Source organism: Camelina sativa, chromosome 9 (genome assembly GCF_000633955.1).
Source record: "Camelina sativa cultivar DH55 chromosome 9, Cs, whole genome shotgun sequence".
NCBI lineage: Eukaryota > Viridiplantae > Streptophyta > Magnoliopsida > Brassicales > Brassicaceae > Camelina > Camelina sativa.
This window is the reverse complement of record NC_025693.1, coordinates 24,804,794-24,829,032: the sequence shown is the minus strand read 5'-3', so window position 1 is coordinate 24,829,032 and position 24,239 is coordinate 24,804,794. Positions and strand designations below refer to the sequence as shown.

The 24,239-nt window shown below is 36.8% G+C and overlaps 4 protein-coding genes across 4 annotated transcripts in view; 3 read left to right on the top strand and 1 right to left on the bottom strand.

The window, feature by feature from the left end:
- On the top strand, positions 10,382-12,299 carry LOC104712119 (probable protein phosphatase 2C 48). Its single transcript, XM_010428943.1, has 3 exons — positions 10,382-10,638; positions 10,767-11,871; positions 11,966-12,299. Exons 2-3 carry the CDS (start codon positions 10,939-10,941, stop codon positions 12,185-12,187), a joined length of 1,155 nt encoding a protein of 384 aa, XP_010427245.1. The 5' UTR covers positions 10,382-10,638; positions 10,767-10,938; the 3' UTR covers positions 12,188-12,299.
- On the top strand, positions 12,434-14,327 carry LOC104712118 (glutathione S-transferase L2, chloroplastic). Its single transcript, XM_010428942.2, has 9 exons — positions 12,434-12,702; positions 12,815-12,874; positions 12,958-13,018; positions 13,104-13,190; positions 13,290-13,388; positions 13,494-13,596; positions 13,689-13,765; positions 13,858-13,965; positions 14,062-14,327. The coding sequence occupies exons 1-9, from the start codon at positions 12,512-12,514 to the stop codon at positions 14,158-14,160; spliced, it is 885 nt and encodes a 294-aa protein (XP_010427244.1). The 5' UTR covers positions 12,434-12,511; the 3' UTR covers positions 14,161-14,327.
- On the bottom strand, positions 14,474-16,253 carry LOC104712117 (CDP-diacylglycerol--glycerol-3-phosphate 3-phosphatidyltransferase 2-like). The gene is made up of 6 exons (XM_010428941.2): positions 15,895-16,253; positions 15,516-15,613; positions 15,356-15,406; positions 15,123-15,236; positions 14,968-15,024; positions 14,474-14,875 (listed from the first exon to the last, which is right to left on the bottom strand). Exons 1-6 carry the CDS (start codon positions 16,079-16,081, stop codon positions 14,675-14,677), a joined length of 708 nt encoding a protein of 235 aa, XP_010427243.1. The 5' UTR covers positions 16,082-16,253; the 3' UTR covers positions 14,474-14,674.
- The window catches only part of LOC104712116 (TBC1 domain family member 10B), an 8,118-nt gene continuing 4,801 nt past the window's right edge, over positions 20,923-24,239 (top strand). The window contains exons 1-6 of the mRNA XM_010428940.2: positions 20,923-21,217; positions 21,644-21,713; positions 21,979-22,551; positions 22,685-22,864; positions 22,974-23,087; positions 23,175-23,233. Coding sequence (XP_010427242.1) covers positions 21,141-21,217; positions 21,644-21,713; positions 21,979-22,551; positions 22,685-22,864; positions 22,974-23,087; positions 23,175-23,233 — 1,073 coding nt within the window. The 5' untranslated portion in view covers positions 20,923-21,140. The remainder of the gene's footprint in view (positions 21,218-21,643; positions 21,714-21,978; positions 22,552-22,684; positions 22,865-22,973; positions 23,088-23,174; positions 23,234-24,239) is intronic.

Here is a 24,239-nt window from a genome sequence, read left to right as displayed (position 1 = left end):
AGCCAAGCCAAATCCCTATAGATCAACAAGTTTTAGGATCATTCAACATCGACTATTATCACAGTTGACAAACATAATTAAGGGTCGTCACTGGTCTTGGTGGGTTTATATAAACGAAACCAGATTATAACTTTTGATGATCAAGACAAAATGTATATGCTCTCGTTTGACAAAACAAAACCAAGATTACTAATTATAGAGTAGCAAAATGTACCATTAATTTAATATCACGAAGACCATATATGAATAAGATAATGCATAAACTGGTGTCGCAATATTACAAGTCATGTGATTGGTGCTTTCCTTGCGCCTGGCCTAATTAAGAACCTTGTTGGATTTGAGCTAAAGTTGGAACATAACAGACGAGTAAGCATTTAGATCCTGCATCATGATGATACACACTAATATGTTATTCTCCGGATCGGCCAAGAAATCCATCCCATTAATAATCATAAAAAACCGGCGGTATAAAGATTGTTTCACTGTTAGTAACTTCCTCCATGACATGGCTCTGGTACTCTCAATCTTAGTTGCTATCCATACATGTATATCATTATAGTAAGAAGGACAATACTTATCTCTCATACCTAACCGACAAAGTTTTTGCTCTTCTCTAGTAACTGATAATGCCATATAACAACAAGAAAAATCATCAACTGGAAGAGACACACTTTCGAATCTCTCTGTTGAGAAATCAAAACTCAATAAGATATCGGTCCTGTTCGTTTGACCATTTGTGTGATTCATTCAAATGATCCATTCAAAAGCTTCATCCAAATGAGTCATTTGAATGTCAAATAACTCAACAAACAAAAATAAAAAATGTTCATTTGAATGATGCATTTTAATGGAGATGTGTTTGTTTGCTTTATTTACATTCTCATCTAAATAGATTTGATTAGAATAATAACTAAAATACCCATGTTTTGATCTAACAATTTTAATCTTCATTTTAGCCATATTAATTTTAAATATTGATCTAAAGTATATATTCATATATTTTCATTCAAAACCAAACAAAAATGTGATTTTACGTTTTTGGCGGGAAAAATTGATTTTGTGTGTTGTTTTTTTTTTTTGCGGAAAAAGTGAATTTATGTTTTTGCCGGGAAAATGTGAATTTACGTTTTTGGCGGAAAAATGTGATTTTACGTTTTTGGCGGGAAAATATGATTTTGCGTTTTTGGCGGGAAATTGTGAATTTACGTTTTTGCCGGGAAAATGTGATTTTAGGTTTTTTGGCGGGAAAATGTGATTTTATGTTTTTTGGCGGGAAAATGTGAATTTACGTTTTTGGCGGGAAAATGTGATTTTACGTTTTTGGCGGAAAATATGATTTTGCGTTTTTGGCGGGAAATTGTGAATTTACGTTTTTGCCGGGAAAATGTGATTTACGTTTTTGGCGGAAAAATATGATTTTGCGTTTTTGGCGAGAAATTGTGAATTTACGTTTTTGGCGGGAAAATATGATTTTGCGTTTTTGGCCGGAAATTTATCATGTGTTTTTGACATTTTGTAAGAATTGTAAAAATATTATTTATAATTTTTTAGATAAATAGATTTTTTGTATAATAAAGATACATTTGTAATTTGTTATATTTGGATGAAGCATCTCCATCCAAATGGTTCAACTAGAATCATTTAAATGAATTTCAAATTTTTGCCTAAAATTTTAAAACTCATTCAGATGATCCATGTAAATGATTTTGGATAATGTTATTTTCTTGACAAAAACGAACAACATTTGGATTGACCATTCAGATGGTCCATCCAAATGAACAAACGAGCAGGGCCATCATCCTTTTGCGAGTCTGGAATATGGCTCAAGGCAAGCCAGTAAGTATTTCCATTCACAGATACGCCACGATGCTTCAACCCGTGAATGGACCAGTCGCTAGTCTCACCAACAAACCTCCAAGAATCAGAGGTAAAGTCATAGGATTTAGTATTCAAGGTAACAAGCACTCAGAGAACACTGGAAATACCACTTCTGGCCATGTTATCATATTCTATCCTGACAGCTACAAAACGAACACTATCTAGCTAATTGCATTATCGCTGACACTGCAAATTACTAACATCATACATTATTATTACTGAAACCTTACTGCGAGGTGCTTCATAAAACTTGACTATATTTATCAGATTCTTGAATACAAGTTCCCCAACGTGAAGGTGAGTGAGAATCAGACATTTCAGTTGACCCTTATGAATAAGTACTTCCACATGATATTTACTCCAGTGAGTTTTACTTGTGGCCGTTGTAATACAGATCCTGCTGTTTTGTTGTGATTAAAATTATTATTTGAAGACGACTTCCAATTAAAATTTACATGTCCATGGTTTGACCTGTTTGCTTGTTGCATCTCTTTGCCTCTCCTTGAAGTTTTGCCCTGCCAGTATAAGGACGGCGATGTATTTCGATATTGAACAAGCTCAAATTCATAGTTGAAGAGCTCTCATTGGTAGTTACTGCTCCAAAATTCTTAACCAACAATTGTTATGTGTGACTACAAGGTTCCACTTTTGACTGGGAGATCCCTTAAATATACAGTGAATTACGAGCAAGCAACCAATAAGCTTACTAAAACATTTTAAAAGGCTATAGGGAAACTGATTTTTGTTTCTTCTGCAGTTTTTTTTTTTCCAAATTGGAACAATCATCCTAGTCCTTTCATGATGCAAGTGAAGTGTTTATGGAAACTGCTAAAATTTTCAAGTATTCTGGAAAAAGAATATGGAGCAAATGTGTGTTCTGCAATTCTTGCTCTCTCCTGGCTAATGCGATATGATTGATATACTTCCCACAGTTTAACAACACTAAACACGCGCAATGCAATGATAGCCAAAAAGAGACGTAAGAGACCTGTTTGGTACAGCCAGGGGTTTCATCTGCAGGGTACAAGTGTAAGGAGAGAATGTTATTGTATATATCAAGAGTAATTACAAGAGAACATATATATACAGTACTCGTAAGAGCCTCTAGGTCTAACAGATATGGAAGTTAATATACAAGGGAAGAAGATATCGTAATATTAATGTCATGATATTGTGTATCCTTAACATCCCCCCTCAAGATGGAGGGGCTGAAGCAACTCCGATCTTGGACCGTAGTTGGAGAAACCGTTGACGAGATAAAGGCTTCGTTAATGCATCTGCAAGCTGATCTGCGGTATGTACATGTGCAACACGAAGACTGCCATTCTGTACCTGACCCCGGATGAAGTGATAATCAATAGCAATGTGTTTCATTCTGGAATGGAACACAGGGTTGGCACAAAGAAACGTGGCTCCAACATTGTCACAGTATATGACTGGTGGAGCAGTGTGTGTTATGCCGAGTTCAGTGAGGAGACTGCAAATCCACCGTAGTTCTGATGCCGTGTTTGCCACGGCCCTGTATTCTGCTTCAGTCGAAGAACGTGCCACACCATTCTGTTTCTTGGCAGACCATGAAATGGGATTGCATCCAAGATAGACTATGTAGGCATTGGTGGACACATAGTCATGTGAGTCCCCAGCCCAGTCAGCATCAGAGTAAGCGTGTAATGAGAGGGGTGTTGTAGCAGAGAAGAAAATGCCGTGTGTTGGAGTGCCAGCAAGATAACGAAGGATTCGTTTGGCTGCCTGCCAATGGATATCTGTCGGCCTGTGCATAAATTGTGAGAGCCGATTGACAGCATACGCAATGTCGAGGCGAGTGAAGGCAAGATATTGGAGACTTCCAACCAGCTTGCGATACGTCGTTGGATCAGAGAGTGGTGTTCCTGTGGTGAGCGTGAGCTTCGGAGACGAGGCCATCGGTGTAGTGACAGCATTGGCATCTGTCATATTGTAGTGATGAAGCAAGTCGACAATGTATTTCCTTTGAGAGAGATGGAGTCCCTTTGATGTGCGGTGTGCTTCTAGACCAAGGAAATAGTTAAGATCTTCAGGGTCCTTGACAGAGAATCGTTCAGCCAAGAGAGTGAGAATCCGAGTGATATCAGCTCCACTGCTTCCTGTGACTAATATGTCATCAACATAAACAAGAAGATAAACATAATCTTTTCCATTCTGAAGCACAAAGAGAGATGTATCCGCCAGGGAATTGACAAAGCCAAGACCGACCAAGTAATTTCTAAGCTCATTGTACCATGCCCTGGGTGCCTGTTTGAGTCCATAAATAGCTTTCCGAAGACGACAGACATGAGTGGGAAAGTCAGTGTTGACAAACCCGGGAGGCTGTTCCATATAAACTTCTTCATCAAGAGTCCCTTGGAGGAAGGCGTTGTTCACATCAAGCTGTTTGATCGGCCAGGCTTTGGAGACAGCAACATCTAGAACGAGTCGAATCGTTGTGGATTTGATGACGGGGCTGAATGTCTCTGTGTAATCACGTCCAAGTTGCTGAGAGTAGCCTTTAGCAACGAGCCTCGCTTTGCACCTGCCAAGAGAGCCATTAGGAAGAAACTTATTCTTATACACCCATTTACAACCAACGACATTAAAGTGAGGTTGTCGAGGAACTAGATCAAGGGTTTGATTTTGAGCAAAAGCATCAATCTCCGTTGACATTGCTCCTCTCCATTTCTTGTCTTTGAGAGCCTGGTTCACAGTTGTGGGTTCTGGTGGAATGTGTTTGGATAGGGCAACAGAGAGGTTGAGTTTTGAGGTTGGTTTGGTGATGTTGTTTTTCCGGCGTGTTTTCATCGGATGGTGATTATCAGGAGTGGGTTGCGGTTGAGGTTGAGGATTAATTGGGAGTTGAGGAGATGAACTCGGGTTTGATGGAATAGGAGGTTGTGGATTTGGGTTTGTGGATGATGGATTGTTAATGGGCTGTAACGAAGGTTGACGGGCTTGAGGAGTCGGATTTGTAGATGAGTTACGGCGAGTGTATTGTCGTAGTTGGGCCGGTTGGTGGGCTTGTGAGGTTTGTGATGGTCCATCTGTTGCAGCATTAACACGATCTCTGTTGTCAGTCTCCCTAGGTACTGTCCGGTGAAGCTCCGAGCTCGAGGGGTCCGGAAGAAGTGGCGTTACGAGTGGCGACGGTGGTGGCAAAGGAGGTGATGGCGGTGTGGGTTGAGGCTGTGTCGGAGGAGAAAGAGTATTTGACGGAATGACAACGGCAGCAGGATGCGGGAAGAAGTCAGATGGAGATTCGGTGGTGGGTGCGATTGGAGAGCCTGGACTCCGAAACATAAAGCTCTGTTCATCAAATCGGACATGGCGGGAGACATAGATCCGACCAGAGGTAGGTTGAAGACATAAATATGCGTTTTGGGTGAGAGAGTAGCCCAAGAACACACATGGTGTTGACCGATTTTCTAATTTGTTGTTGGTGTAGGGACGTAACCATGGGAAACATAGACACCCAAATACACGAAGTTTTGTGTAATTTGGGGCTGTGCCAAACAGCTTCTGTAGCGGGTTCTCCATGTTTAGGACTGGTGTGGGAAGGCGATTGATGAGATATACAGCAGCAGCAAAGGCATAAGTCCAATACTTGTTGGGCATTCCAGCGTGTGTCAGAAGGGATAGACCGGTTTCCACTATGTGACGATGTTTCCTTTCAGATATTCCATTGTGTTCAGGAGTGTGAGGTGGAGTGGTGAGGTGAGTGATGCCGGCACCAGACAGGTATGACTTGAGAGCTATGAATTCCCCTCCGTTGTCTGTGTAGAAGGTACCAATGCGTTTGTTGAATTTGTTTTCAACCAGGCCTTTGAAGGTGATGAATGTGTCTCGAACTTGAGCTTTTGTTTTGAGGGGATAGATCCAGGTATAGCGGGTATAGTGATCAACTAAGACAAGATAATATTTGAAGTTGTCGATAGATAGAATTGGAGAGGTCCAAACGTCTGAGAAAATAATTTCGAGTGGGTTATTTGAAACAATAGAGGTGTGAGAGAAAGGTAGCTTATGGCTTTTATTGATAGCACAATCAGTGCACAACATAGACTGTGCATCTGATTGTAAATGAGGAAGAGAAAAAGAGGAAACAATTGATTTAAGAATAGAGTGTGAGGGGTGGCCTAAGCGAGAGTGCCAGTCTTTTAAAGAGGGATGGGATGAGGATGGGGACGCAAAGAAGGATTGGATGATAGATGAAGACACCGGCCACTCGTAAAGCTCCCCTCTAGTTTTCCCTTGGAGTAATGGGACCCCCGAGATCAGATCCTTCACCTGAAAGTAAGCAGGGAAAAATTCAACAGAGACCTCGTTAGAGTTACAAAGACGGTAAACAGAAATGAGATTTTTGTGAATGTTAGGAACACATAGAACATTGGTAAGGGATAATGGTTTAGAGAGGGAGGATAAGGAGAGTGAACCAGTGTGAGTGATTGGAATACCCGAACCATCACCAATGAGAACAGAGTCGTTGCCATGATATGGTTAGTGGAGAGAGAGATTGCCGAGGTCGCTGGTCATATGATGAGTGGCACCACTGTCAAGCAACCATGGAGTTGTCTGCTGGGATTGACCAAGTGCGAGGTTGGCTCGCGGTTGCCAAGGACGAAACGGAGATGGTAACAGACCACTCTGATTGCCGTATTGACGCGGTTGCTGGAGTTGCGAACAACGTCTTGCACTGTGACCAAACACACCGCAAATCTGACACTTACCTTGATATCCTCGTGTCATGCGGGTGTCATGTCGTGTGTTCTGTTTGTTGTTGTTCCAGTGCTGGTTTTGGCGAGGAGACTGTTTGCCAGAATTACCAGGACGAGAGGTGGCGATATGAGCAGAGGTTGGTCCCGTAGTTGTGGTGGAGTGAGCGACGGCCAAGAGCTTGGCCTCCTTGTTGATGAGCTTTTCATGCACTTCGAGAATTGACGGGGGAGTCTCACGACCTTCCACTTGATCAATAACAGATTTGTAGTCTTCGGAGAGACCACCAAAGATGTACTCAAGTTGTTCTTCATGCGCAAGGGGTTTGCCAAGAAGAGACAGTTGATCGAATCGAGTGGTAAGAGATTGCATATAATCATCAATAGATTTTTCACCTTTGGAAGCTTGCTTGAGTTGCAGGCGAATTTGCTGAATATGTCCCCAGCTAGGATTGGCATAGGTTGTGGAGATCGTTTTCCACATTTCTGCAGAGGATTTGGTTTTGGACACCAGCGGTTGCAGAGTCGGAGAGAGAGTGCCCAGAAGACCACTGTAGATGAGTTTGTCTTGTCTTTTCCACATCTTGTACGCTGGATTTGGTGTTGGTGGGTTGGTGCTGGTGAGCATCTGATCTGGTGGAACAGAGGATCCGTCAACATAGCCAGCAAGCTCGTATCCGTCAAGGAGGGAATGGACCTGAAGACTCCAGGTCATGTAGTTCGTAGAGGTGAGCTTAGTAATGTTCATCATGTTGATGTTGAGAAGACCTTGAGTGGTGTCAACAGCTTCGGCAGCAACAGCCATGGCAGACAGAAACGAGAGAGAGAGAAAAGAAAATAGGAAAAGAAGAAAGAAAATTAGAGATCTGAGATGAAAGAACAGAAAGAGAGGCGGCTGCAAGAGAAATGAATTAGGGTATCGATAGGCTCTGATACCATGTAAGGAGAGAATGTTATTGTATATATCAAGAGTAATTACAAGAGAACATATATATACAGTACTCGTAAGAGCCTCTAGGTCTAACAGATATGGAAGTTAATATACAAGGGAAGAAGATATCGTAATATTAATGTCATGATATTGTGTATCCTTAACAATAAGTACACAACAACAGGCTTGCCTTTATACTTTTTGAGGCTCACCGGCTTTCCCTTCTGATCCTTTAATGTGATGTCTGGTGCAGCATGTCCCTTGTTAACCTTCTGTTCACAAAACATCATAAAGATAAAGTTTAAGAGAGTTCAATGATCGCATAAAAGAGAATTATATAAACAAGAAAGTCTGTTATTTATATCTTAATGCTCAAAAAAATATGTAAACCATTGGCAGAATACTATAGCAGTTGAGCATAAGTTCCAAAACAGGATTGGTCTAACAAAGAAGCAAATTCCTATTATTAGCCAATTTGTAGCAAACAAATCTATGAATGCAAGATTAACGAAATGTACCTTGGCGAAGATTGAGCTTTTGAGAGAACATGAAGAGAGTGGAGAGAGATAAGAGGAGTGGGAGAATCAGGAGCCAAATAAGTTAGATTCTGATGATTTGGTGGGAACTTAAAACTGGGTTTTGGTGACAAGGGTCTTTCTCTGAGGGACAGGGTGAAATGAGGTGCGGTTACAGAAAGTGAAAGAAGAAGAACAAGCAGGCCATCTTTCTTACTCTACCTGGACGTCTCTCACCACTTTGAAGTGCAAAAAAGATGACAGCTAGAGAAACATCACAACACACCACAGTCCATAGCAAGAAGGAAGGGCGTGCTTAATATATAAGGACTAGTAGATTGCTTTCTTTATTTCAAATATCAATGTATGAAAATGTTACAAGATTGAGCCTACAAAACTATTGAGTACATAGTTATATGAAGAGTAGAGAACCATTCTACAAAGCTCCTTGAAGGCTTGTGTTTCACAATCTGAATCAAGCGCTACTATTATCGTCAAGTGTGCTTCATATCAGCTGTTGAAGAAATGGTTAACTGGGTTTGTCTCTGACGTATGTACCTTAGTGCTACAGGGTATTGGGAGACAAGTTTTCTTGAGTTTTGATCTTTGTCAGCGATTTGGAGGAGGGATGAACCTGCTAGTGGTTATAATGCCATACATCAAAAGATTCAGTACCCAAAATTATGACAAGTTGAGTCTTATAACAAGGTTTTTACTTCACCTGAAAACGACCAACTTGTGGGTTCTTCTTGTGTTCTTCAGATGCTAAGTGAGTGTTTTGATTTGCCTTGAAGCCGCAAGAGAGTTTCTCTTTTACAGCATCCTCTATCTTGTTCTTTTCTTCTAGCTTCTTGAAGAACTAAGAGATACAGCCACAGCAAAAGAGAGCTTTATTAAACTATTGTTCTATATAAGTCCTCTGATCAGAAACAGAAATATAAAGGGGGTCGTCTATAGTTCTACCTCTTTCCTCCTTTCAGCCCTTTCATCACTTCTGAAGACGAAGGGAGAAGATACAGTGATAGACTTTGCTTTGGTTCTGCTATGAGTTGAAAGATTTTCACTGCTGTAATGCATTAGACAAAAACATGCCATCTTATTTCAGCATAAATCAGAGAACCAACACAAACACCTTTCGATAAATCACCTCAAGCCAATGCAGTAATGAAGTAGTATAAGATAGTTACTTTTTTTTCTCTCTCTAAGAGGTTGGTACTTCAACGTACTACTAACCTGACAGACGGTGGTCTTTGCACATTGTTGGGTATTTTGCATGAAACTGAATTCCCTACAGATATGTTTTTGTGTGTATTTAAGAAACCATGTTAATCAGAGGGTTGAGTTAGTAAGTAATAGCACACAGCGATGAATGTTGTTGAAAATGGTTGGATCTTGTTTTCTGAGAGCTTGTTGTTGAGAGGAGGACGTGACAGCAGTAAAAAAATCAGTTAACATCCACAAAAATTTTGGAAATCTAAAAATAACCTAAATATTAACCAGAAAAAAGGGTGAGACCCTAATCACAATACTACAAGACACAATCGGAAGCAAGCATCTCAACCTCCTCTCAAGTCCTGATTTCTTGGTTTAGATTTTTTTTTTTCTTGTTCATAATTCTCAGAGTTTTTCAGAATTTGGGTTTTTTTTTCTCACCTTAATCATTGTTTCTTAGATGATTGGTCAATTCTTTTGGAGTTTATAGATATGAGTATGATTTTTTCTTTGGGATTTGATTATCACAAAGCTGGATTCTCTAGTCTCAGATTTGTACTTAAAAAGGGGCTTTATAAACTTAGGGGGGAAGTTTATGATAAAAGAAAATTTGTCAAATCTTATTCCAATAAAATCATGATTAGCCATTTATTTACTTTTTCACTAACTAAGAATTAAATTATATTTTTTTTTATTAAATGAAAACTGTTAAAATGTAAGATGATTTTTTAGAGACATCACTTGTTAATATTATAAAATTAAAATAAAATAGCAGGGCATGTAACATTATATATATTTACTTATAAAAATTATGCTTACTTTTTCACTATAATTAGTCAAAAAAAGAAATTATATTTCTCAACAAGTTAGTTTGACATAGTTATAGGTCTACTACTCTAATATGAGTAATATCCTATTTTTGCTACACTTTGGTTTGGGGGTTATGGTACCAGATTTTAGAGAATAATTCCTAAGAATATTATTATAGAATTTGGGTTTATTTAAAAAAAAAGAAAAGAAAAAAAGTCAAAGCTTTAAAAGTCAAAAATAAATGGCGAAAACAAAAGAAATAAAAAACACGATGGCCCCGCGAGTATCGCTTCTTTCTTCTCTCTCTAAAAGAAAGAAACAAATCCAACGTCTCCGTCTCTTCTCTCTTCTTCAAACGCGTCTTCTTCTTCTCCTTCTTCTCTATTTTAACCCTTCATCGTCGCTTCTCTTTTTTTAGTTTTTTTTGTTTCGTATTAGGAATCTTTGCTTAATCTTTTCCCCCAATCTAATCTCTCTCTCTCTCATCATTGATCTGAAATCTGAATGATGGATTATTATTCTACGCCAAGCTTCTGATATTACAATAGGAACCCTCTTTCTTTTCATCTATCAGGTATATATTTTTAATGGGTTTCGTTAATTTTCTCAGATTTTGGTCAAAGTTGAAACCTTTTTTAGATTCCTATGTTGGAAATTTTCAAACTTTATGAGATTCCTAAATGTTTTTTTTTATAAATGCAGATTAATGTTGTTTACTTTTGTGAATGCGTGTTTGAATCCTGAATCCTGCGTTTCTCGAGTTGGAATTGACAATACGAAGAATAAGATTGGGTCTCATAATAATATAGTTATAAGTACTGATTTGATGAACGATTTGATTGCTGGTTCTTTTGGTTGAGAGACTATGTGAATTATGGTATCTACTACATTTAGGAGAATTGTATCGCCTTGTTGGAGACCTTTTGGTATTGGAGAAGATTCTAGTCCTGGTGCTTCTGCTGATGATGGCCGTCTCGATGGTCTCTTTTGGTACAAAGATTCAGGGAACCACATCACTGGCGAGTTTTCTATGGCTGTCGTTCAAGCTAACGACATTCTTGAAGACCATTCCCAGTTAGAGTCTGGTCCTATTAGTTTGCACGATTCTGGTCCTGAGGCTACTTTTGTTGGTGTTTATGATGGTCATGGAGGTCCTGAGGCTGCTCGTTTTGTTAACGAGAGGCTTTTTTATAACATCAAGAGGTACACATCAGAGCAGCGTGGGATCTCACCTGATGTTATCACCAGAGGGTTTGTAGCAACGGAGGAGGAGTTTCTCGGTTTAGTGCAGGAGCAATGGAAGGAAAAGCCACAGATTGCTTCTGTGGGTGCTTGTTGCTTGGTTGGTATTGTTTGTAATGGTTTGTTGTATGTTGCAAACGCAGGAGATTCTCGTGTTGTGTTGGGAAAAATCGCTAATTCGTACAAAGAGTTGAAAGCTGTTCAACTATCATCAGAGCACAACGCTAGTATCGAATCCGTGAGAGATGAGTTACGTTTGTTGCATCCTGATGATCCGAATATAGTGGTCTTGAAACACAAGGTTTGGCGCGTGAAAGGGATTATACAGGTTTCGAGATCCATAGGTGACGCATACCTTAAGAGAGCAGAGTTTAATCAAGAACCGCTGTTACCCAAATTTAGAGTTCCAGAACGTTTTGAGAAGCCTATCATGAGAGCGGAACCGACTATAACAGTTCATAAGATACACCAGGAAGATCAGTTTCTTATATTTGCCTCGGATGGTTTATGGGAGCATCTAAGCAACCAGGAAGCTGTTGATATTGTCAATTCTTGTCCACGCAATGTAAAACACAAATAGAATCCACTTTTCATTTGAGGAAGCTTTTTGTTGTTGTTTGTTGAAGTGGTGGTGTGTATTTTTCTTTGGGATTTTGCAGGGTGTGGCTCGGAAGCTAGTGAAAGCTGCATTGCAAGAAGCAGCAAAGAAGAGAGAGATGAGATGTTCAGATTTGGAGAAGATAGAACGTGGCATCAGGCGACACTTTCACGACGATATTACAGTTATTGTTGTCTTCCTCCACGCAACAAACTTTGCGACTCGAACTCCCATCTCTGTCAAAGGAGGTGGTCTCCTTGCTGCCAATAATGCCTTCTTATAGACCATTTTTATTTGATTATCATTCTTTCTTTTTATTTTTTTGAACCAGAGAATTTGATTTTGTTTGCTTCCTTCGTTACAAAATTGTGTGAAAAATTTTACTTTTATTTTTTTATTTTCTGAACTGAAAAAAAACTGTATATTTCATCAAATCGCATTGTATTTTTTTCAATTTACGTAAAAACCGAATCGAACCAGAATTCGTCAGTTTGAACCAAAATCAGAATCGAACCAAAACCAAACCGAAATTTGTGGCAGTGAAGTGAACTAAAGAAAGATTCCGGAAAATCTTATCGGAGCTGCGAAAGTTTGTGTGAGTGAAGCTATGAGTGTCGGAGTTAATATTAGCGTGTGCGCATATCCATCGTTTGCGTTATCCACCAGAGATTACTCTATCTCTTCGTCATCTCTCTATCTTGATCGGAAAATTCTTCTCCGACCAGTCTCCGGGAGGCTGCGGTGTAAATCCTATGGGAAACGCAGAATCGAACCAATATCAGCTGTTAAAGAGTCAAGGTAACCAATTATATGTGTTACGTTCTCTTGAGGCCTGAGGGATTACAAAATATCGTTTGTGTTATTGAGAGGTTCGAGGTTCTTGTGAGCTGATGGTTTTTTTTTTGTGCAGTCGAGTACCGGAGCTTGATTCTTCTTCAGAACCAGTTCAAGTGTTTGATGGATCGACTAGGTTTGTTTTTTCTTTTAATTGATGCTTTTGCTGGAGATGTTAGAGAAGTTCATGAACAAGTTTTGGTTTATGTGATTTGAAAGGTTGTACATATCATACACTTGCCCGTTTGCTCAGCGTGCGTGGATTGCTCGCAACTACAAGGTTGCATTTTTATTTATCTATGTTGATACGAAACCAACTTGGATTTATTTAGATCAGTTCCTTATGTTGCGCTTGTTTTGTGCAGGGTCTGCAAAACAAGATAGAACTTGTACCAATTGATCTCAAAAACAGGCCTGTTTGGTATAAGGAGAAAGTTTACGAAGCCAACAAGGTGTTAACTTTTCTATTTTAAAGCATTTATGTGAAATGATTTGGCCAAACTAAATTAGTGGCGTGAGATCTATTGTGCTTTGTTCTTTGTTTTATGCAGGTGCCTGCATTAGAGCACAATAACAAAGTAATGGGAGAGAGCCTTGATCTGATTAAGTACATTGACACCAATTTTGAAGGGCCTTCACTTACACCCGATGTGAGTATCATCCATGACTTGTTTGATTTGTTGAGCGCTCAATTTTAAACACATTAAGTGAACCTATACTTAGAAGAGAGATATCCATGGATGGAATAACAACAGGGTGTAGAGAAGCAAGCAGTTGCTGATGAGTTGCTCTCCTACACTGACTCCTTCTCCAAAGCTGTGAGATCCACTCTAAACGGCAGTGATAGTAATGCAGCAGGTGACTTGAAGATGGAGTTGTTATCTTCCTTCTGTGTTTGAAGAAACATTATGTTGCCATGTTATGAATCTTGTCTTGCATTTTTTTTTCAGATGCTACATTTGATTACATGGAGAAGGCGCTTTCCAAATTCAATGAAGGGCCTTTCTTCCTTGGCCAGTTTAGTTTGGTACTTGTCGTTTATGTTTTCACTCAGTCATTTGTTATACCTGTATAAGCGCTCTCGATGCTGAGACAAAATTGGTGTGTATCTCTCTACAGGTTGATGTTGCATATGCTCCATTCATAGAGAGGTTTCGGCTTATCTTAAGGGATGTGTTGAATGTGGATATCACATCTGGTCGGCCTAACCTCGCCCTTTGGATTCAGGTTATTACCTCGATGTTCATATCTATCTTTCATCTTAAGGCTAAATCTACACCACACACACACACGATAATCTCTGGTTCTCACATTTTTGTACAGGAGATGAACAAGATCGAAGCTTACACCGAAACCCGTCAAGATCCAAAAGAACTAGTAGAAAGATACAAGAGACGAGTCCAAGCAGAAGCACGACTCTAAGCAGATGGTTCTCCGGATTTCTCCATTTACGATTGTTCACAGAAGAGTCAAATGAGAAGAGATATTGTAACCAAGTTTTTTTTTATTTATAAATTATATTGTATTGAAAAAGCATCTACATGACAGGCAACAACTGTATTCATTTATCCCAGAGTTCATGAGACCAAGTAAGTCTTCAACTAGAACGATTTTGCACTAGGTGCATTGCCGTCATTGCCCATCCATAAGATCGTACTTGCTGCTTGACTGAATTCAGTGCGCGCCAAGGAGCAACATGATTCAGAGATATTGTACAAAACCAAACCAAGCTGAGTACGATCCCAATGCCCAAAGTTGAAAACAGAACTAAAGCATCATATAAGAGTCTTATAGTGCTTGCCCAGCTAATTTCATTTGTATCCAGATAGAAATTAGTCAGCTTTCTTCAAGAAGAAGAGAGGTAAAATGTCGCTGAGCAAATCTTCCATTCTATGTGTATATACTGCATGCAAAAACCCGAAAAGAGAGTTTGTTGCTACTTCTTTAGCAGTACCCTCCATATTTTCCTCATATAAACAACTAAAGACCATATAGAGAGCCCTGCCGATACATAGAGCAACCCAATACCCGACGGTAATAGTCTCGCAAAACTGCTATCCCGGCTTGCAAGAAGTATGGTTAGCGCTATCATCTGCGTTGCAGTTTTCCACTTTCCCAAGCTATTTACAGCAACAGCCTGTGAACATCAATGCCAATTCCATGATTTAAGTAACGAACACTTACAAAAAAAAAGACCCAAGAGAATGCATATGATGATGATAACTATACCTCTGAAAGCTTGCCGTTTTGAGATGCGGCCCATTCTCTTACAGCAGACATAGTAATCTACAGTGAACATATTACCGAATAGTTTAGAAGAGAGGGCTGATAAATGCGACTTACTTAAGGACATCTAAGCATACTGTCAACTTTCTATAGCTTACCTCTCTGCCAATGATGGCAATTGAAGGCACTGTCACTAACCATGGAACTGGTCCTAAGACAACATAGTCCATTGGTTTAGTGCACAACAATATCAATGTAGCTGCTACCATAAGCTGCATACCAATGACATGAGTCAGAATGATAAAAATCATAACTTTTTTAAACAACGATAATGCTTGAGAGATGAAGAAAAGACAAACAGGAAAGGTAGCTAAGGAAAAGGGTCTCTCACTTTATCTGCCACTGGATCCAAAAATGCACCAAATGCAGAACCTAATCTCATCTGCAAAAAGGCACATCTCACCGTTAAGCTTGTGGTACAGAACATGAGAACAACCCCCACAGTTTAAACTATTCAGAAGAACATGAAAGGGGTAAACATATGAAAGTACCTTCCGAGCAATATATCCATCAAGCCAATCTGTAATGGCTGCTGCAATGAAAATACTTGTTGTAGCAGTTCTTCCCCACCAGCAATCAACGTAAAAGGCTAACATGATGCAATTAGATACAATCAAAATCAGGAACATCAAAAGATCGATTTGAGGAGTGGTAACAAGTGAAGTACACATTAGAAAATAAGCTCAATTTTTTAAACAAAGTTCTCTAATTTCTCAAAATCAAGCGAAACAAAATTCTGATCTGAAATCGAATTCAACAGAGCCACTTCGTTTAGATCTGATGATTAGAATCCTATTACACACAGACCAAGGACAATGACTCCAAGGAGAATTCAGAGTCGAAATTAAAAAAAAAAAGGATCAAACGTACTCGCGACGAGAATAGGAACGGCAGCAACACGGCCAAGGGTTAATACGGTAGGCAATGTAAGCACTTTAGAAGAAAGCTGCTGTGGCGGTGGAGGCAATGGCGACGTATGGCGATTACGGAGCAATGAATCTTCTTCGCCACCAGCAAAACTGTTCTGATCCGCATTCACGGTGTCTTCTTCACCCATATCTCCGCCACACAAGAGCTGATCTGTAGAAATTCGACGATCCGAGTTTCTGGGAGGAAGGAGGAGGAGAAGCACGAAGAAGGGGCGGTGGCGACACCGACCTGAATCCGGAACCCTAAAAGAGCACTTCTTCTATCCGAGACTGTTGAGAGTTTCTCAATCAAACAAACCAAAAGAATATCAATATTTCAATTATTTAAATATATTTTCTTTTCTTTTTTAATAATTGAACCAATAAGTAAGTAACAAGAATTCAGATATTCAACGAGTGAATTTAAAAGTTTAATGGAAAAATATCAACATATTTTTGTAATATTTTAATTGAATTAGTTCTATCCAAATTACATTTCACATTATCGAAATTGTTTTCTCATTTTGTTATTGCGAACTTTTCTATCATATTATCTTTAAATGACTTATACAACAAAGCTATCATAATATTAAATAACACGAGCATTTAATATAATTAAGAAAATGTATGAATTGGTTAACACTAAAACTTAATAAATACTATATATATATATAAATAGCACTAGAATAAATAAAAGTTTTGATTTTAATTTTAAAAATTAAATTCATATGTTCAATAACCTTTCTAAAAAAGTTTTCCATTTCTTTTTAAGTTTTTCTTCTGTTCATTATTATTTACACTAAAAATATCTATAATGAATCAGGTTGTAGAGTAGTGTTTTAATATAACGGTTTTTGGGATGAATATGACCATCCAGAAAGTCATAATGTGCATTGTAAATAATGTGCTCCGTAAATCGTCGACATAGATCGACGATTGATAATCAAACAAATAACACATTTTAGATTTTTTTTTTAATTCTTAGCCGATTTTGATTTTATATGTGGTGAGATGTCAATTTTAAAAATTCATTTTCCCAAATGTCCAAAATTGTTGTATGTTTTGTACTTGACATTGTGTCCAAAATTGTTTTGTGTCTTTTTTTCATTAGCACTTTCATTATATAATGCTAGAATATGATATGGTTTTAAAATTTAAAGCGGACAATAAACAAAAATATTCCAAAAAGTGAAGTGCAACACACAAAAAGGCCATCATTAGAGCATCTCCAATGGTCTTTTATTTTTGCCTCTATAATTGAGGAACTCTATAATAGAGGTGGATTTTACTCCAATGATCCTCTATTTTCACCTCTAAAATAGAGATTGCTATTTTTTCCTCTATTTATAGAGGAACCCTATTTTTTTTTACAAAAGTTCCTCTATAAATAGAGGAATCTCTATTTTAGAGGTGAGAATAGAGGACCATTGAAGTAAAACTCACCTCTATTATAGAGAAAAAAATAGGGAAAACCATTGGAGATGGTCTAATGATGGCCCAAAAAAATTAGAAAAATAATGAATAATGCGCTAAGAACAATTTTTTTGGTCTTCAATGAGAACTGATTTAAGTCCAGTTCTTATAAGACGTGGCTTCACGTGATTGGACGATTTGATAGAAAATATATGGAATAAATTTGGACATTAAACTATGTATTAATTAAATAAAATGTTTGTGTACTTTAATTAATTAAAGTAATATGTTTGTTTGTTTTTTTTTAATTTTATTTACGATGTTTTTGTTTCATAAAAATTTGGTATTGTATTATGAATTTTATATAAGTATGCAATTTAAATGTTAATTTATAAGTTTTTATAATTTTAATATGTTCAAGAATATTATATTATTAAATTAAAGAAGGATTTGATAGAGAATATATGGAATAAATTTGGACATTAAACTATGTATTAATTAAATAAAATGTTTGTGTGCTTTAATTAATTAAGTAATATGTTTGTTTGGTTTTTTTTTAATTTTATTTACAATATTTTTTTGTTTCATAAAAATTTGGTATAGTCTTTTGAATTTTATATAAGCATGCAATTTAAATGTTAATTTATAAGTTTTTATAATTGTAATATGTTTAAAAATATTATATTATTAAATCTTATGATGTTAAATATGTTCTCCCAATAACTAACTTCTTAACAAAAGATCTAAACTAATGATCTTACATTATTTTCATAATATTTTTACTCTAAAAAACCCAAAACTGTTCCTCCTATAATGATGCTCTAGAACTGAAAGAGAAACTCTCAAAATCAATGTAAAACCAAAAAAAATTATTAGCCGTAGAATAAAATGCTCAAAATCGATATCTATAAAATCTACACTCGCAAATCAATATCTATAAAACGTACACTCGCGAATCGATATTTATAAATCCTACATCATGGAGAATTAACTCAACTAAACCATTATTTCAATATATAATCAAGGAACCAGAACTAATTCCTATCCACCTAAACTTCTCAAAAACAAAAAAAAGGGTTGTGTATCTGTCGATTTTCTTTTTTCATTTTTTTTTAGTTTCTCTTGTTCTTGTTCATTGAAAGTGTTATTATGGGCCTTATAGCCAATAAAAAGTTAATATTTTGTATATAATTACAAAAGCTTGTTATCTTTTGGTTATACTACGATACTGCATTAACGCAAAGTATTACAAATTTGGTTCTATACAAATTTTGATACATGTTTTGGAAAAAAAGAAGTATATATCCATGTGCATTTTCCGCCAACAAAATAGCAAAATTGATTGCTATGAGTGTTATTACAAAAAATGACTTTTCTTCATTTCTACTATATCACAAGAGATGGTCTATGTTAGTTTTAGTCTTTTGGAATATGGATCCGATATACATTTTACCATAACTTTTAGTCCTCAAAACCTATATTATACATACAAAACTGGTTTCATACTTGCTTCACTTTATGTATAATTGTTCTCCTGAGTCTTGAAATTTTTTTGAGTAGATGTAATGTAACATGTGAAAGCTTATTTGCATTACTTAGATGATTTGATACAATCTAGTAGTACAAATGTATTATTATTATTATTGCTATTTTAAAAATGTTTTTGGGGTCAGATTTCGTTCCCTAGAAAAAGTCCTTTACCAACTCCGAAAGCAATTGTCCTTTACCGACAAATCGACAACCATTACAATCCCCCACAATTATTATTTTCTTTGCATATCTATCTTTTTGGATTTTAAAAAGTAATGAATCTCCTCAATAGAAGTAGTTGTTATCAAACCATAAATATGTTTTAGAACTGCTTGAAGTTGGAAACCATGGTCTCGTTACAAAAATTATCATGGCATCTACAATGGTAAATTGGTTACGGATTACGGGAGATAACTTTTTAAAAAAGTTTCTCTTCACATTTTTCAGTTTTATATCTTTATATATTGTAAATCTTATTACTTACAATTGATATAATATCGGTTTAAATTGTTTTTGCAAAGGCATTTGTTTCAAATTAGATTAAACTATTCAATAACAAACAACTGCCGACATTCATAATTGTAAACACTCGAACAATGGTAACCGCATTCGTTGCATTCGAGTCAGTCAGATCTTTTAGGACTAGGAGAGAGTTGAAAGTTACGATACATATACGTAGGATGTCTTTGCACAAAAAAAAAAAAATACGTAGGATGTCCTTAATAACCACCTCAAAGTAAGTGATATGAAGTTATGAACTTCACAACTATGGGTCCGAATGGTAACAGCGTATTTGGTTGTGCGGATAAAGCGGTTTTATTGTGTGGTACGGTTCAACTGTGGTTCGTGCGGAAAAAAAATATTTGCGGGACAAGTGCGGTTTATAGAAAATAAGTGATATGAAATATTGTTTGATTGGTGAAAAACTATTTTCGGTGCGGATTTCATATTGTTTTAATAATAATTAGTATACTTATGTATTTTAATTTGTTTTGTATTAATAAATAAATATTTTTATTTTGTATACATATATATATATATTATTGTAACAACAATTATATGTTAAATTTAAAAATATAAATATTTAATATAATTGTAAATTATTATCTGCTTTGTGTTAATAGAAAAATATAAAGAACCTTAAATATCTAAATTTATCAATCATAAAAAATATTACACAATAAATAGAACTATTAAAAGTTTCAAAAAGAAATCTATTTATTATAAGATTAACTGGAGTTATTAGTATTTATATGTACATACAACTAAATTATTAATATCTATTATAGTTTGAAACTTATGAAATTATTTAAAATGTAAAAATAAAATTAAAAGTATATGAAAATAACTTAAATAGAAGTGAGTAAAAGTATAGAGAGAAGTTTAAAATTTTTCTTTTGCATATACATATATCTAGTTATTATAATAATACAATTTGAATAAAAAATATATTTTAAAAAATAATGTGCATGCTTTTGTTCGAAAACCGCTGGGTAATAGTTGGTTTCAGTTGAAAAGGCGGTCCATGACTATATCTACTGTACAAATCCGCGTTTTGTTTTTTTTTTTTTTTACAAAAAACGTAAATTGGAGAAAATGTATTGATTGGTGTTTACAGTGCGGTTTTCAAAAAAAAAAGTTCAAAACCGCATTTGGATGTTCTCCATTCACGGCCTATATCAATCATAATTTCTATTTTTGTTTATGACTGTATCAAATTTTGTCATTAAATATTTACCTCATTCTAATTGTTATTTGGTTTTTGTAAATAAAATAATTAACTCATTGTAAATTTATTAAGCTATTTAAATAAGATTTTTAAATAGCATAATTTTGTGTTAGATATTGGAAGACAACTGTGAAATTCACATTTTTACATTAAAAAAAAAGTAGTTAAAAAAAATCAGAGTAAAAGAAGAAGTAAAAAAACTAACTTTTTAAAAATATAGAGAAAGACCCTTTTGGATTTGGGAGTAAAACGCAGTCAAAAAGATTCAATCTCACATGGTGGGTAAATAAATAAACCTTGGTAGACAATCTCGCCCTTTCCATGTGATTTCTCCACTTCCTCCTCTCTCTCTTTCTTCTTCTTCATCTTCTTCATCTTCTCTCTCTCTATACTGCAACTTCCTTCAACTTCAGTCGCGTAACGATGAGATGACCAATTAGCCTGGAGATTGGATCTTCTTCTTCTTCTTCACCACGAGGTTTTCTCAACTCTTCTTCACCGGCTTGACTTAGATCTCTTCTTTCCGCGGCTAACGAATGAGGAGCGCTGCCGCCGCCGTAGCTGCTGCTGCTTCTAAGCCTATTAATCCCCTCGTCGCCTTCGAACACAAGAGGTTTCGCCTTCTTTCTTTTCTTCTTTTTTTTTTTTTTAATACGTTTCTGCTACTTCGTCCTCGTTTGAACTTACGCTTCTCTCTCGTTTTAGCTGAGCGAAAATGTTGTATCTCCCGATTACGATAGTTTAATCTGCCTTCTTTTGTTTGCTTGATTTTGCATTTTCTTTAAAACAATTTTTTATCTTGATCTTGATTTGATAGTACTACATCCTACTAGTGATTTGAATGTTCTCTCAGTGAAGGTGGGTCTGTTAGATATAATCCAATTCGAGGTGCTTTTGATTAAGTTTTCTTGAAAACGAAACTTATTAGGAATGCAGTTTTGTATCAACGGGTATTATTAATCTAGGATATTTTAGAGATTTCGTCTGAGCTGTGTAGATTGGATTTTGGGAATTCATAAGGCCATTTTTGTATCAACAGGGATGCGTATGGATTTCCTGTGAGACCTCAACATGTCCAGAGATACAGAGAATATGCTGATATTTACAAGGTTCTTTCTCCATAATTTATTGTACAACAGCTTCTTTTTCCTTTCATTTAGTTATGAGAATGCTGTTTTCATTTGGTCCTGTGTGAAAGATATTATAACTGGACTAATCTAGAAAACACGAATCAATGTGCTTGTAGAAGCAGATACCAAATTGCTGGTAATAAGTTCGTTTTGGTTCTTGGAATGGTAGAAGCAGATACTATCATTATTTACTAACTACTGTAAGCCCCCTAAGCCTGTGATGTCACTGTTTCCTTATAATCAGGAAGAGGAAGAAGAAAGGTCGGACAGGTGGAGTAGTTTCTTAGAAGATCATGTTGAATTGACTGAGTTACCTGAAAACGGATCATCTGAAAATAGCCATGCACCGTCTAGTGAAAGTGACAAAAAGGAAAAAGAAAATGAATTAAGCTTAGGTTCTGATGTAACTCCTGAAAGTGCTACTGAAGAGGAAGGACACCCCGATGCGGAGAAGAATGTTCACAGAGTGCAATTATGGACTGAGGTCAGACCATCTTTACGATCAATTGAAGAATTAATGAGCAGCCGTGTCAAGAAGAAGGGGGATTTATCAAAAAGCGAGCAAGAGGCGCCTAAAGTGAAATCGTTACTCTCATTCGATGATTGCAAATCTTTCAAGGGAGCGTCTGAGAATGATTCTGAAGACGAGTTCTATGATGTTGAGAGGTCGGATGTTCAGGATGGTTCTTCTTCAGATGGTACAAGTGTCTCTGGCATTCCTGTTGCTGCTGATGCAAGTCCAATGTCTACATGTCCTTGGAAGGAAGAACTTGAAGTGCTGATTCGCGGTGGTGTACCTATGGCTCTGAGGGGGGAGGTAATAAATCTTGACGTGTTAACATTGCTGCCTTCTGTTCCTATCTGATATCAGGCTCTAGCTCTCCATCTGTCGTTCGTTAGTCTTTGATCTTCTTCCGTTATAATCGTCTCATTTAGTAACAACATTTCAGTTATGGCAAGCATTTGTGGGTGTGAGGAAACGACGCTGCAAGGATTATTACCAAAACCTTCTTGCTGAAGATAGTTCTGGAAACACCATAGAGCAAGAGGACATGCAGAATGTTGATGACAAAGGTTCAAGTAGAGACTCTCTTGCTGTTGTGGAAAAATGGAAAGGACAGATAGAAAAGGTAGTAATTGAAAATTCATTCAGCATTGACCCTCTCTATCTAGTGGTGCAGCGTTGGCTTATGCTGAAGTTGATCGGGATTCTTATGCCGTTACTTGTTTCGAGTACAGGACTTGCCTCGGACATTTCCAGGTCATCCTGCCCTAGATGATGATGGTAGAAATGCCCTGCGGCGTTTGCTTACTGCTTATGCTAGGCATAATCCTTCTGTTGGTTACTGTCAGGTTTTGGTTTTTAATCAATATCATGACTCTTTATTTTAGTACCAAGACATAGTAAATTAATATTAAATATCAAGATACGCTCTGCAGGCTATGAACTTCTTTGCTGCGCTTTTATTGCTTTTGATGCCAGAAGAGAATGCTTTCTGGTATGTTCACAAATTTGATGAATTTATATCTCTAAGTCCTAAGATTGTTTCCTGTTGAAAAACGAACTCCTTGCTCTGTGTTTAGTTTGTGTATCTATCACTTTCACCTCTTCCGAATATAAAAGTTTCTTAGCCATTCTCTTTTTTTTTTTTTTTTTTTTTTNGCTGTGTAGATTGGATTTTGGGAATTCATAAGGCCATTTTTGTATCAACAGGGATGCGTATGGATTTCCTGTGAGACCTCAACATGTCCAGAGATACAGAGAATATGCTGATATTTACAAGGTTCTTTCTCCATAATTTATTGTACAACAGCTTCTTTTTCCTTTCATTTAGTTATGAGAATGCTGTTTTCATTTGGTCCTGTGTGAAAGATATTATAACTGGACTAATCTAGAAAACACGAATCAATGTGCTTGTAGAAGCAGATACCAAATTGCTGGTAATAAGTTCGTTTTGGTTCTTGGAATGGTAGAAGCAGATACTATCATTATTTACTAACTACTGTAAGCCCCCTAAGCCTGTGATGTCACTGTTTCCTTATAATCAGGAAGAGGAAGAAGAAAGGTCGGACAGGTGGAGTAGTTTCTTAGAAGATCATGTTGAATTGACTGAGTTACCTGAAAACGGATCATCTGAAAATAGCCATGCACCGTCTAGTGAAAGTGACAAAAAGGAAAAAGAAAATGAATTAAGCTTAGGTTCTGATGTAACTCCTGAAAGTGCTACTGAAGAGGAAGGACACCCCGATGCGGAGAAGAATGTTCACAGAGTGCAATTATGGACTGAGGTCAGACCATCTTTACGATCAATTGAAGAATTAATGAGCAGCCGTGTCAAGAAGAAGGGGGATTTATCAAAAAGCGAGCAAGAGGCGCCTAAAGTGAAATCGTTACTCTCATTCGATGATTGCAAATCTTTCAAGGGAGCGTCTGAGAATGATTCTGAAGACGAGTTCTATGATGTTGAGAGGTCGGATGTTCAGGATGGTTCTTCTTCAGATGGT